This window comes from Acinonyx jubatus, chromosome C1 (assembly GCF_027475565.1).
Source record: "Acinonyx jubatus isolate Ajub_Pintada_27869175 chromosome C1, VMU_Ajub_asm_v1.0, whole genome shotgun sequence".
In the NCBI taxonomy this organism is placed as follows: Eukaryota; Metazoa; Chordata; class Mammalia; order Carnivora; family Felidae; genus Acinonyx; species Acinonyx jubatus.
Genome location: NC_069381.1, coordinates 25356362 through 25371516, shown reverse-complemented (window position 1 = coordinate 25371516; position 15155 = coordinate 25356362). Strand labels below are relative to the sequence as shown.

The 15155-nt window shown below is 47.7% G+C and overlaps 1 protein-coding gene across 5 annotated transcripts in view; it reads left to right on the top strand.

The window, feature by feature from the left end:
* CSMD2 (CUB and Sushi multiple domains 2) overlaps positions 1-15155 on the top strand; it is a 595308-nt gene that overhangs the window by 339956 nt on the left and 240197 nt on the right. For all 5 annotated transcript variants that reach the window (XR_008293800.1, XR_008293801.1, XR_008293802.1 and 2 more), the window contains exon 13: positions 8313-8495. Coding sequence is in view for 2 of the 5 variants with exons in the window: in XM_027059738.2 (XP_026915539.2) it covers positions 8313-8495 (183 nt within the window). In the remaining 3 variants the exon portion in view is untranslated. The remainder of the gene's footprint in view (positions 1-8312; positions 8496-15155) is intronic.

Genomic DNA, 15155 nt, shown 5'->3' with positions numbered 1-15155 from the left:
AGGCAGTTAGTGAGGCTGCAGGTGGGGAGGGGAAGGCAGAATCCAGGCTGATTCCCAGGTTTCCAGCTTGGCAGCCTCAGTGAAGCCTCTTTGCCTCTCCCACTCCCTCTGAGTTTCCTCCTCTGCTCTCCCAAAGGTTGTGTGGTCAGGTGCACACCTCCTCCCTTGCCCTCATCATTTCCCTTGTACTTAACTTCTGCAGCCATTTGACTGTGACTCTCTAAGGGCAGGGACCATGGGTCACGCCACTGTCTGTCTGTAGTGCTGAGCATGGCATTTGGCACAGTTTCCACGCAGCACCTGTTAGCTGGATTCGAACGTTAAACAGCGTTCTCTGTGTTCCAAGTGCTGAACTGAGTCAATAACGCATAACCAATGCCTGCCTCTGTAGGACTGACGTTCCATTGGACAGGAAACAGGGGAGCCAACCTGGCAGCCAGCGGGAGCAGGGGGGCAGAGTGGGTGAATCATTCTGTCCTTCACACCCATCAGACAGTAAGCATCTTGGGGGCAGAGATTCTTGTCCTTTTTTCCCCACTGCTATACCCCCAAGTGTCTAGAACAGTAACTAATCACATGAATCAAGGCAGTGCCATGAAGGAAAAGATGGGGAGCCAGGAGAGGCAAGAAAACGGGAACCACATAAGGTGCATGGTCAGGGAAAGCATCTCTGAGGTGGCCTCTTAAAACTAATCCACAGAGTGACGAGTCGGCCACATAAAAAGGGGAGGAGAGGAGGGGGTAGCCCAGGCTGAGGGCACAGTGACTAGATGAAGGGACAAATGAAGTACTACCCCTTTGGAAAGGCAGCAAGTCACAGCCCAAGCTTGGACCCCCCTTCCTCCTCCAAGTGGCGCTGTCCTTCTCGGAGCAATCAGATGGTGGATTTAGAGAGACATGATGCAATCGCTCCTGGACAGACGTTGTCATGAAAGAGAATTCCAATTTGGTATTAGAAATGGAAAAACCCAGGAGAAGACTGTAAGGTTGATCACAGATGATGGGGATAAAGCCACCAAGCAAATGGAGAGCAAATACTTCGAGCGGCGAGCCCATCACAGTGGAATTCTGAAGCACTCACCTCATGTTTGCCAGCTTGCTTTTTGTAGGCAAAAGGAGAGAGGGAGGGAGGGAGAGAGAGTAAGAGAGAGAGGGAGCAAGTCTTATAAAATGGAATTATATTAACCAGATAACAGAAATTGCATGCATGATTTTCTCCAAGTCAAAATTTGGTTTATCAATTTGCTTTTCTGGGCCCTGACATCAGACTGGGTCAGACTGGGAGGGTCAAGGTCAAGTGCCTTTCAGGCAGGCAGAGGAGCACAGGGAGACTTCTCTGGGAGGGCGAGGGGCCTGGGTCCCTGTGCCCCCAGCAGAGGTTGGCCCTGGGCTTGGAGGGAAGGCCCAGACAAAGACAAGGAGCGTCTGAGGAACACAAGCCAGCCACCAGCCCCTCTGTCAAACTCTCCAGCCACCCTGCTCTCCTCTTCTCCCCTACACCCAGTCCCGGCCCTACACATATCCCTCTCCTATTCTGGACCTCTTCACCAAGTGCTCTCTTAAATCTGACTTCCCCTTGAGGGCTACCATTACCCGGTAGCCCTCTCCTGTGCCAGTCCCCACGAACTTCACGTTTGAAAGGCAGGTTTACAGTTCATCCTCCAGTGCCATTCTGGCCATGTGTCCCCCATCTCCCTGGATCTCATGCTGTAACCACATCTGGCTCTTGTCCCCTCCCATCAGTGCCACCAGCCTCTTCCTCTCTACCCCAAGTCTTGCCGTCACCTTGCCTTCCAGCCACTTGACCTTCTCACTTCATAGCGCTGCCCTCTGGCTGCAGCTGGACCTTGCTCTCCAGCACCTCTGAAATCTGAGCTGCACCCAGCCTGCGCCGGGCCCTTTGTCCCCTCAGCTCTCCCTACCCACTCTGCTCCTGATCATCATCCTCCCTTGGCCTCCCGATACCCCAGCCCCTCCTGCTTCCCCCCCCCCACCCCACCCCCACCCCCATTAGCCTGAGCCCCAAGGGTACACCTCTGCCATTCTTGTAATGGGATCCTCAGCTCCTTGCCCCAGTGGCCTTCCCTTTCTCCAAACCCCACCCCTCCATCCGTCCTGGAGCCCCCTTTCTCCACTTCTGCATGCACCAAGCTACTGAGCTGCTCGGGGGCGCCCCGTACATGCATCATCTCCACCCTCCTTAGGCGCTAGGTGGCAGTCCATCCAGCCATGATCTTATCCAGCGTGAGTGCCTCAGACATTCTCGTCAATGTTAAATCCCTTTCCCCACAAGCAGGCCCTGTCCTTCAGCAATGACCATGAACCCTTCCTCCATTGGGAAGTAGAGCCTGTGCCATCGCAGGACCTCCTTCATCCTCCCACACCATACCTGAAATCTTAGTGATCACCTCCTCCTTCCTGTCATGCAGGAAGGAGCTTCCTGCTGGCTCAGGCTATCCTGCAGTGTGCTCTGGGTCCCCTGCCCTACCTGCCCCAGAGCCTCCGGCTGTCATCCCCATCTGTCCTCCAAATCTTCAGTTAGCCATTTACTCTGTGTGTCTGCCTGTTTGCCTGTCTGTCTCCCTCCCTAGCATTTAAATGTGGTTAAATTTCTCTGATCTTAAAAATATGTTTAAGCTGCCTACTTCAAGGCCATGTTCCTCACAAGTTACCACCTAAGCTCTCTCTATTCCTTCACTTCCAAGAAATGGCTCCTTTAAAAGTCATCTGTTCCTCCTGTATCATCTTTCTCTTCTCCCATTGCATATGGCCCCATCACTGTATGCAACCACTCCTGCCAGTATCAGCAGTGACCTCCTTCTTCTAACCTGCTTGTCAGCCCCACCTAAGCTTCCCTGAACCTTCGAGGCTAGAGATCTGCTCCTCGAAAACCATTCTTCTCCAAGCCTCTGTGACCCTGCTCTGCCAGGATTTCAGTCCAGCATTCCACTGGGCCATCCAGTATTCCTAACTGTTCTGTCCAGGACTGACATCTAACTCTCTGTGGGTGGTCACATCCTTCTCATGGCTCCTTTTACCATATGTGAGCTGAATCCCAAATTATGCACCCCTACACTAGACTTTACTCCTCAACTTAAGACCCATGTAGCCACTTTCTGCTAGATGTGTCCACTTGGAGGTATCACAGGCATCCCCAAAACTCCGCATGCCTTACTGATGACCATACACACCTGCTCTTCTCCCTGCATTCTTGTCTCAGTGAGTGTGCACCCAGGTGCCCAGGCCAAACCCTCAGGCATTGTAGACCCTGGCCACTCCTTTATCCCTGGCGTGCTCACTCTCAGGATAGCCTGTGGCTTCCTGCTGTCCCACCTCCCAAATCTGTCTACCTCTCCCCATCCGCTCTGTCTTTGCCCAGTCCAGGATGTCACCAAAACATCCCCCACCTTATTGTGAGCCTCCCACCAGAATGGAAACTTCACGGAGGCAGGGCTTGTGTCTGCCTTGTTCTCTGTTGCACCCCCAGTGCCCAGCACAGTGACTTACACTAAGTAGACATTTGTGTGTTTGCCAAATGAATGAATGATCCCCTTGCCTCCAGAATTGCTGCCCCCAGACCATTCTGCAGATAACAGTCAGGGTGATCTTTTAAAATACACGATATGAGGGGCACCTGGGTGGCTCAGTTGGCCAAGCGTCTGACTTCGGCTCAGGTCATGATCTCGTAGTCCGTGAGTTCAAGCCCCACATTGGGCTCTGTGCTGTCAGCTCAGAGCCTGTAGCCTGCTTCAGATCCTGTGTCTCCTTCTTTCTCTACCCCTCCTTCACTCTCTCTCTCTCTCAAAATAAATAAACATTAAAAATTTTTAAAAATAAAATGAAATGCACAGTATGAAATGCTAAGTAAAATGAAAGCCTTTGTTAACTCCCCACTGCCTCCTATCTGCAACCTAGTCTTGTTAGCAGATTATACAGTGTCTTTCATGGGTTGGCCCCGCACACCTTTTCCAGCCTCATCTCCCACCAGCTTGTAGAAAATATCTACACTTGTACTTGTAGAAAGGCAATGTGGTACAACAGTAAGAACCCTGGAACCATATGTTTGGATCTGAGATAACTCAGATGACCTTGGATAATTGCATGATCTCTCTGGGCCTCAGTTTCCTCACCTTTAAAATGAGAATAACAGTACCTAGCTCATAGGGTTACTATAAGGATGAAATATTAGAATGATCAGAGTGGCTTCCAGCACATATTCAGCACTAGAATTATCAGTCATACAACTAACTTAGTTATAATAACGATTAGTGAGTTATTATCTCTGCTTTCATTGCAATCCTACAAACAGTGTCACCCCTGTGACTTTGCATGGCCTTTTCTCCATCTGAACGGTCCTTCCTCCCCCTTTCTCCCACTCATTCCTTTCTTTTTTTTTCTAGCTTTATTGAGTTAATAATTGACATATAACATTGTGTAAGTTTAAGGTGTAGAGCATGATGATTTGATATGTGTATGTATGGCAAAATGATTACCATAATCAGGTTAGTTAACACATCTACCACAACACCTCACAATGTGTGTGTGTGTGTGTGTGTGTGTGTGTGTTTGTGTTGAGAACTTTTAGGATCTACTCTCTTAACAACTTCCAGATATCTGATACCATATTGTTGACTGTAGCCACTATGCTGTACATTACATCCTGGAACCTCTTCACCTTCTAACTGGAACTTTGTACCCTTCGACCCCCTTCATTGGTTTCCCCTCCCTACTCCACTATACCTTATCCCACTCATGGCAACCAGCAATCCACTCTCTGGTTTTATGAGTTTGGGATTTTAGATTCCACGTATAAGTGCGATCACCCAGTATTTGTCTTTTTCTGACTCATTTCACTTAGCATAATGCCCTCAAGTTTCATCCATGTTGTTGAAAATATCAGGATTTTCTTCTTTTTTCTTTTTTACGGCTGAATAATATTCCAGTGGGGTGTGTGTGTGTGTGTGTGTGTGTGTGTGTGTGTGTACATTTACTACATTTTGTTTACCCATTCATTCATGGGTAGTTAGGTGTTTCCATGTCTTGGCTAGTGTGAATAATGCTGCAATGAATCCCACCTATTCCTTTCACCTGCTGACTCTTGCACAGCCTTCAGGCCTCATCTTAGACATCACCTTCTCCAAGAAGCCTTCCCTGATGGCACTGAGCTGAGATAAGCAGTCATCCACCTTGGGCGTAAATTGAAAAGAAGCCACCAAAATACTCAGTAATTAAGTTAAATAATTTAATGCAGTATTTTTTTAAAACCAAGATTAATGCAAAATATCTATGATAAAAATGTCAACATTTTAAATAATCAGAAATTCAGATGGCCAGGACTAGGGGGAGGCCAGTGAAGTGAGTCACACAAGTGCTGGGTCAGATCTGATCTTTAAGTTCTGATTATTTTTTTTTCTTTGTGGGCTTGATTTATATGCATTAATTTTGATTTTCTAAAAATGTTAAAAAATAACATGAAGATGTTATTTATCTTGATTGCTGAGGGGTTTTTTTGTTGCCCCCTAAAATTTTGTGCTAAAGTTTAGTGTCTCACTCCCCACACTGCGTTTCCAGCCTCACCCTCTAAATTTGAGTTAAGTGCTCCTTCCGGATGCCTACACACACACACACACACACACACACACACACACACACACGATTCTAGCCAAAGAATGCTTTGTTCTGCCAACTCTCAGCAGAGATCTGGAAGCCCTAGTTTTCGGGGTAATATGAATGTGACAGTCAAGAGCCTGTCCATATAAGGCAGTGCATGGGGCTAGCCTGATCAGCCCACAGAAACCCACCAGTTGTGCTAAGAAAATTTTTGGAGAGTCATCCCTGATAGGGTCACGCACAGCAACTTCAGGGACTCTGGCTCCATGGCTCATAATGGTGTCTACGGCAAAGGCAGGGTTCCTTTGGCCTGACGATCCTGGGAAGGTGTCCAACAAACTTCCCTGGTTACTCCAGTGGCCTCTCTTCCAAATCACAGGCCCCTAGCACCCTCACCTCGCTATCTGTCCCTTTGTCCATAACTCCCTGTCTTTCCTGCAAGATGCCTTCCTCCCTGGGAACAGCTCCTCCTCCTCTTCTCCTTCCTCCCCTCCATCCCCTTCGCCCCTCCTTTCCACTCCATCTCTCACAGCACCAAGCACAGGGTTCCGGAGGAAGCTCCAGGGACTTGGCCAGGACATACTCCTTTCCTGAAGTCTCCAGGGTCTAACTGTCCTGTAAGGCAGCCAGCCCATCATGCCCCACCATGCCCGCACCTCCTCCCGCCCCCCCCGAGCTGTCTCAGGGAACCCACTTGGTGTGTGACTCACCACCGTGGAGTCCAATGAACTTTAAAGGCATTCTTAGTCATTTGTTCCATTTTACCTGCACCATCTCCAATTGAATTAAAAAAAAAAAATTCGGGAAAGTGCTTCCATGTCAGAAGGCAGCGAATACTGATTCTCACTTAATCTCTGGTTTGGGGAATGGCAGCCAGTAAAGCCTTCTCATTTCATGCTTGTCTTTGCTGCTCAGGAATGGACTGAGCTGAAGGTCTATCTAGTCATCTGAGCGCAGAGTCAAGTTCAGTAAGCTCCAGACTGAGATCTGTTAGCTCCGAGACAGGTATCTCATAAAGAATGTAGACCCACCTTCACCGAATGAAAATATCCAAGCACCTAGTGTTCTCTGTGTGGACACAGAGTCTCTGGCATTTGTCAGCTGGAAGGCACATTCATCCCAAGATGCAGTTTTATTTTATTTTATTTTTTTTTTAAGTTTGTTTATTTATTTTCAGAGAGTGGGAGTTTTAGTGGGGGAGGGGTGAAGAGAGGGGGAGAGAAAAAATCCTAAGCAGGCTCCACGGTGTCAGCGTGGAGCCCAATGTGGAGCTTGAACCCACAAACTGTGAAATCAAGAGTCAGACACTTACCTGACTGAGCCCCCTGGGCGCTCCCAGGATGCAGTTTTTTTGTTGTTGTTGTTCTAAAATTTTGCTGGCATTTTATTATTTTTTTTTCAATATATGAAATTTATTGTGAAATTGGTTTCCATACAACACCCAGTGCTCATCCCAAAAGGTGCCCTCCTCAATACCCATCACCCACCCTCCCCTCCCTCCCACCCCCCATCAACCCTCAGTTTATTCTCAGTTTTTAAGAGTCTCTTATGCTTTGGCTCTCTCCCACTCTAACCTCTTTTTTTTTCCTTCCCCTCCCCCATGGGTTTCTGTTAAGTTTCTCAGGATCCACATAAGAGTGAAAACATATGGTATCTGTCTTTCTCTGTATGGCTTATTTCACTTAGCATAACACTCTCCAGTTCCATCCACGTTGCTACAAAGGGCCATATTTCATTCTTTCTCATTGCCACGTAGTACTCCATTGTGTATATAAACCACAATTTCTTTATCCATTCATCAGTTGATGGACATTTAGGCTCTTTCCATAATTTGGCTATTGTTGAGAGTGCTGCTATAAACATTGGGGTACAAGTGCCCCTATGCATCAGTACTCCTGTATCCCTTGGGTAAATTCCTAGCAGTGCTATTGCTGGGTCATAAGGTAGGTCTATTTTTAATTTTTTGAGGAACCTCCACACTGTTTTCCAGAGTGGCTGCACCAATTTGCATTCCCACCAACAGTGCAAGAGGGTTCCCATTTCTCCACATCCTCTCCAGCATCTATAGTATCCTGATTCGTTTATTTTGGCCACTCTGACTGGCGTGAGGTGATACCTGAGTGTGGTTTTGATTTGTATTTCCCTGATGAGGAGCGATGTTGAGACAGGAAACCATCAAAACCCTAGAGGGGAAAGCAGGAAAAGACCTCTCTGACCTCAGCCGTAGCAATTTCTTACTTGATACATCCCCAAAGGCAAGGGAATTAAAAGCAAAAATGAACTACTGGGACCTTATGAAGATAAAAAGCTTCTGCACAGCAAAGGAAACAACCAACAAAACTAAAAGGCAACCAACGGAATGGGAAAAGATATTTGCAAATGACATATCGGACAAAGGGCTAGTATCCAGAATCTATAAAGAGCTCACCAAACTCCACACCCGAAAAACAAATAACCCAGTGAAGAAATGGGCAGAAAACATGAATAGACACTTCTCTAAAGAAGACATCCAGATGGCCAACAGGCCCAGGATGCAGTTTTAAACAGGGCAAGGCAAGATTTCTCATGAAAGGTCCTGCCTGTGCCACTCTGAGCACTGACTCCTGGCAGAGGTACAGCAGAGCATGTAATGTGGGCCTCTGGCTCCAAGAGAGGTCGGAAGTCACCTTTCGTGTCTGTTTTCTCTTCTTCCTGTCTTTCAGAGATCGAGCAGGGCAGCTGTGGTGATCCTGGCATCCCTGCCTACGGCCGAAGGGAAGGCTCCCGGTTCCGCCACGGTGACACACTCAAGTTTGAGTGCCAGCCTGCCTTTGAGCTGGTGGGGCAGAAGGCAATCACGTGCCAAAAGAATAACCAGTGGTCGGCTAAGAAGCCAGGCTGCGTGTGTAAGTGAGCGGGGAGGAGGCCGCTTTGGGGTCTTCATCAAGAGGCAGGGGGCCCCGTTTCCCAGCTAATTCCAGGGCCCCATCCTTGGGAACCTTGCGGGTCATAACAACAGCTTCTGGTTGGTTTCTTTTCCTCCCAGCGTTGCTGGTTGGGTCCTCCTTTCTGGCAGTAACGTAGACTGTGGCACCGAGAATGATCGATCTTGACATTTGCGGGCCTTCTTCAACATCGTCTTCCCTTCCGTGGTGATCCTTGAGAGCAAGGTAGAGGCCACTGGGGCTTGGCCCACCAGGCTCTGAGCCAGACATTTGCTCCTCACTCTTGTTGCCGCCAGTGACACCATACAATCAAACCAGGGTGGAAGGGACAGGCAAGTTTGTAAGACTGTCAACTCTGTACCAGCCTCTGCGTACTGTGGGAAACCACAGCCTTGCCAGGATATGAGAAGCTTTCCTCAAATTGCTTCCTCTTGGATTGGATTTAGGGAGGGATGAGTAATCAAGCTGTCTTTGGATTGTTGATCCTTTGGAGTGCCCATCCAATGGAGATAACAAGGAGGCCCTTTTTTCTTCCTCTGGGAAGGTATGACCTTACCTTCTGGCACAAATTGTACTTTAGGTCCTGGGCCTGGTGGGTTTGGCAAGTGTGAGGGGATGTATACAGCAAAGAGCGGAGCCCGCTTGGTCTCTGTTGAGAAATCAAAGGCTCACTCTTCTCTGGGCTACCACATCTTCTTCTCCCAAGCTTCGCCACCCCACCTCCTCCGTCTCTTTCCATCTGCTTCTTGCAGGGGAGGGCGGAAGCCTGACCCTCTGATCATTTCTCCCACTGCAGTGGGCTGCTCTGGGTCTCCAGGTGCTACACATACTAGACTGCACTGCCCCCCACCCCGCCCGGGGCTGGGGGAGAGAATAACCTGGGGGTTATGAGGGAACGTCAGTTAGGACTGAGACTTTGGTGTATGAGTCGGTGAGTTTGGGTCATACCTTTTCAAACAGAAAAATCACTTTGTTTTGACAGAGCATTTGTGATGACTTGTGAGTTTGTGTGGAAATTCTTGAAGAGGTTTAAAGAACAAATTGCTCTTAGATATACATCAAATCGCCCTTGGATACACCCTTGTTGCAAAAAAATAAAATTGCATGAAATCTGCCCATCTCTGTGGCTGGATGTGGTTAGAATATAGTGCCCAATGGTGTTGGCCTCATAGCCCACTGGGAACCAGAGGGACTGGGGCCAGGAGAGGCAGGGGAGCCTGGGACAGAACAGCCCAGGACCAGCGGGAATGAGGCCAGAGTGGGTGGACGGAGCAGGGCTCTACCCAGCAGGTTGGAGGCAGGCAACCTGCCTCTGGAGGCAGACGGCAAAGGTACAGACTGTGGGAGCCCCAGGCGTTGTGGGGGCTTTATCTCTGAAATCCATTAGATGAAACAAGGCAAGGACAAGTGGAAGAGGGTCAGGCCTCTGGAGCAGAGAGCCAGTAGAATGAAGTGGGTAGCAGAGCCAGCTGGCATCTTAGGACAGGATAAAATTTCCTGCCTCGCAAGCTGAGAGATGCGGGTAGCAGACCACTACCTGAAGGCTGTCACTCAAGTCCTCCAAGAATTTACTGGACTCTTTGGCCCTTAGGAGGAGCTTTAGGAAATCTTTCTAGAACCTTCAGTAAGAGCAAAGGGTCATGAAGTGCTTGTCAGCAGGCCCTTCATTTCCAGGAATGAGGCAGGCAGCCTCCGTTGAGCTGGGCATTGCTTACAAACAGCTGAGAAGGAACAAGGGCAGAGCCAACCTGGCACATGTGGAGCGGTACATTCTGTGGTTTCAAGTAAGGAAGAGGAGCCTGAGGCTTATTGATGAGAACTGTGAAGGAGACACTCTGGGGGGCAAGCACAGTATTTCTTCCTCTGGATGGTTCTGGGATGTAGGGGGTTGGCATCCCCAAGGCACTCCCATTGCTCAGGTTTTTCTGGTCATTTGGGTGTAACAGAACACAGCTTGAGTCTCAGGGATGCTGGCTTCATGAAGGAGGCTGGAGAGAGCCAGCTGGCCCCCATGCCTTTTTGCACCACACAGCAAGGTCGCGTTCCTATTCCATGAAGTCAAAGGAGCGCCGTCTGTCAGCTCTCCACTGAGTCCCCAGCCCCTAAACTGACACTTCCACAGGTGACGGGCTTTGCCCTCAGGTTGCTCACAGTCTAACTGGTAGTGAGAGACGGCACTAAGAAGCCCCAGTACACAGAGATGGCTTTGGATTCAAACTCTGGAGACTTGTTTCTCAGTCCTGGCTCAGCATCATGACTATAGCCAGGGCATCTTCTCTCTGGTTTTGGTTTACTAATCCACCCAGTGTGGTAGCACTCTGTTCTGGCTCCCCAAATTCCATACCTCTCTCTGATCGTATCTCTGGAACAAGATGACTATGGCACAAACAGTCAGTCCTCACTGCCCACAATGAGTGCTTGGAAACCACTTCCGAAAAGTGGGTCACTGACAGAGCGGGTCATGTACTTTGATTGAGGGACATGTTAAACTGGGGCTCCACTCCTGACCTTAGATCAAACGTGTCATAGTGTGTGATCTAGAAGCATCTCTAAAAATATCAAATCATACAGTCTCTGAATCGTATAATGTAGTGATGAAATGTACGTACGAAAGCACCTCTGGCAAAAGTCAGCGTAAACACCCTAAATTTCACCATGCATTGTCACAATAAATATTAGTACAATATTTAGCAGACAAACCCTCCTTTCCTTCTTAGCATTTAGAAGGAGATTGGAGAAAGAGTTTGATGGTTCAGATTTCTGTGAACAATTGTCCAAAGAAATGCAAAGTGGTGCCTTGTTCTTCTCTTAAAACATTTTCTTCAAAACAGCTCTTTACTAGGGAATTGCCCTGCTGAGACCATACACACTCTTTCCTTCATGTTTCGAAACATTTTCTGTAGCAAGCAGAGACTTCAGAATCATTCCATTGGCGTTTGAGCTGCCCTCGCGGTAGTAGGTGCTCAATAGATGGTCTTTTTCATCTAGGTTTTAAAGAAGATGATGTTTCTCACAATGAAAAGCATTTTGAAAGAAAAGATGGAACCAGCTTCTCTCCTGTTACTCTCTTCCTCCTTGGTTAATTCCCATCTCCAGGGATTGCCGCTCAGAATCAGTTGGAGGTAGTACCACTTTCCACCCATCTGAAAATATTTACTGAGCGCCCATCCTGTCTCAGCACCGCATAGTGGATTCGGAGCTGTTCGGCCCCTGCCTAGAAAATGTGCTCAAGCTGGTGTCCTGGTGAGAACACTCTGGCCAGGCTGCACAGTGTCTTCACTCTCCCAGAGCCCTGCCCATCTCACCCCGTTCCTTGCAAAAGAATCGGGAACCTTCTCCACACAACTGCACCCGGTTATTCTTCCACCATAAGAGATACAATGGGAAGGAAGAGACAAATAACTCTGATGGTGGTGCACGATATTTGATGCTTTGTTGACAGGCTAGCAGAATGCTTCACACTTCATAAGGAAGGCAGGAAACCAATTATCAGTCCATTAGCAGCCACTTGCAGAAGAAGTTTCAAAACAGGCTTCACCAGAGATATGCCAAGACTGCACAAATGCAGGCTTTCTTACGCCATTTTGTAAACCACTCAAGGAAGGTGTGAATCCTAATTGCTCAGTTCCTAATGTATGTAGCGTATGTGTGAAATGGGAAGGCAGGGCCTACTGGGATGGATATGGTGTAAGTTGTGAATCAGCAGCCAAACCCTGAGAGACCAAGGGGAGGAGAAATGGGTCCTTGGGCACCCAAAGAAAATGTCACAGAGGAACCAGGGCTTAAGCTGGGCCTTGAAGAGTTGACAGGTAAAGGAGGGTGTTCCACACAGGTACGCTTCAGGAAATGGTCTGTTAGTACGACCCTCCTGTCCCTATTCGCCTGAGTTTGTCCCACTAAGCCCCCCATCCTCCCCCACGCTGGACACACACACATACACACACATCTGGACAAAGGAGTGGACGGGGTCATAGGGTCATCTGAATTCGCAACCTCAGCACTATTGACATTTTGGACCAGATCATTCTTTTGGCGGTGGAGGGGCAGTCTTGTGCATTGTTTTAGCACCATCCATGTCCTGTACCCATGAGAAGACAGTGGCACACACGGCCCTCCCGCTGCCAGTTGTGACAACCAAAATGTCTCCCTCTTGGACATGGCCAAATATCCCCTGAGGCAAAAACCACCCAAGATTGAGAACCCCAAGTCTAAGATACCCTGGACTTATTGAATTCTAAAAATGAGGAAATCTGTGTTTTAGCATTTTAAATGAGGCTATGATTAAAGTCTATAGGATTATCATGGTGAGAAACCTGGGGGTAAAGGAGGATGGCAATATCAAATGTTTTATGTCATTGGGAAGATAGAAAATCTTCCCTACAGCTTTGGAATATTTACTCTCTCATTTTACCAATGAAAACAAAGTTCAAGGAGATGAGGTGACTAGCTCAGAAGTCATAGAACCACTGAGCATTGGGCTGGAATTTGAAGTGTTAATTGACAGAGCAGGGTTCCTACTCCAAACCCCATCCTCTCTCCACTGCTCTGGATTTGCAGAATCCAAGGGCTCACCTGCAGCAGAAGGACAAAGAAGCCTTAGGACAAAAATACTAGGCCCAGAGCACACAGGCAAACTGTTGGCTGAATCCCTCCCATGCAGTTTCAGAGATTAACAAGCATTAAAAAAAAAAAATTCGTGAGGGCTGGACCCACGGCCCTTGTTGGAACTGTATGAATGTTGTATACCAATATGCAATATATTGGCGCCCAAGCCTTTCCCTAATCTTCACTTTTTCTCATTCCTTCTACCCATCCATTTATCCATCCATCTTTGATATATTGAGCACCGACTGTATACAGAGTAAGCTGCATAAGAGGATATGGCTGTTCCTGGTCAAATTGGAACCTGGGGGGCCTCTGGGAATGATCTGGCTCATCTGGGGATGGGGTTGAAGGGATAATCTCTTAGTGCCGTGCCCTGTATATTGTGCCGGAACTCGTCCAGGAAGTATCTGGAGCTCAAGGATCAATACTCAGCACAGGCTCGTGGTATATTCTAGTATTTAAAAAGCTTAAATAAATTTAAAGATTTAAACAAGTAAAACACTCTTAATGTTACTTCCTTAAACCAAAACTAATTTCAGACTTGGCCATTTTTGTTCTATCCTTGCTGCTGCACACACATATTTTGTGTGGTTTTCGTCGAAGTGAACATATCTCACATTCTGTGCTTTAAAGTTCACATCGTGTTGTGGGTCTTATCACGTTGCTGCGTGTCTTTCATACTTTTTGTTCTTAGAGCATCTGTGGAATATTCTGTTTAGTGAAGGGAGCCATGACTTAGTCAAACAGTTACGTTCAGTTACTTTACATAAAGCTGTGATGAACATCTTCATGCACATGGCTTTCTTCTTTTTTCTCTTGAACTGTTTCCTTAGGTTAGATTTCCAGGAGTGAGGTTATCAGGCCAGAGCATGAACACTTTTATGACTCTTGACGTACACTCTTACATTGCTCCCCCAAATTGTTGTTCCAGTTCCTAATGCCAGTAACAAAAGTTATGTGATGAAGAATAAGATTCATATAATATGCTGCCTTCCCACCCAGAAACACGACATCTCTGTCTTTCATGTTCATGTGCTTTCACTTTTCTAGATACAACAACTTGGTGGTCTTCTTCATGTAGGTCGTATGACGTATTGCTTGCAACCTTTATCTACATCACCAGACCTCAAGTTATTTGCGTGACCTTTTAAAAAATTGCTAATTTAATAAGTATAAGTTGAATATATCCCTGGTCAACTTCTCTAAAGTGCCAAATGTCATGATAAGTGCTACAAATCCAGAGATGAATCGGACACAGCTCGCTCTGATGAATCACAGAGCTCGCTCTGATGTAGAGATAGACATAATTATGTAAATTAAAGTGGGCTCTTGTGGTTCAAAATTTAGTTTTTCATTTAGAACGCATTGGTGATACAGACGCATTTAGGATCTGCCCCACAAAGATTCATTCTTTTATTTAACACCTATTGGCTGAGTGCCTGTGATGCGGCAGATATCGTAGCGGGTGCTGAACGGGGGAGCAACAGCCCGCCTTCTCATGGAGCGTAGAGAAGTCATCGCTGTTAGAACAGTGGGGTCTAAAGGATGGGAGGGCAGAGTGGTTCTCCTGTTGGAACAGGAACATCCAGGGGGGCAGCACTGGGTTCTGAGAGAAGCCATGGGGGTCGGGCCTATGCAGCAGGGGGTGTTCAATGGATTCATTGATGCACATATGTGCCTACATGCATGCACCCCCCCATCTGGGTCCTTGCTTTGGGTGCTTCCTAAAGAGGTTGACTGCTGCCAAACGGATGTGAGTGGAAGAAGGAAGGTGTGGGTCCATGGGAGTAGCATCTGGAGAGAAACCGCTGGGTACCCATGGGCCAGAGGCATGTCCCTGCTGGGCCAAGGGATATGAAAGTGGCATCAAGATTTCTGTCACAGGAACCTCGACAGAGATGCCAGTCCTGGCTTCCCTCCAGCCAGCCTGGGTCCATTCCTGTCTCGAGGGGACAGGAGCACTTGGTGTTTGTAGTCCCTGTGGAGCAACTGTCTGTACTGACATGTGGCCACAAC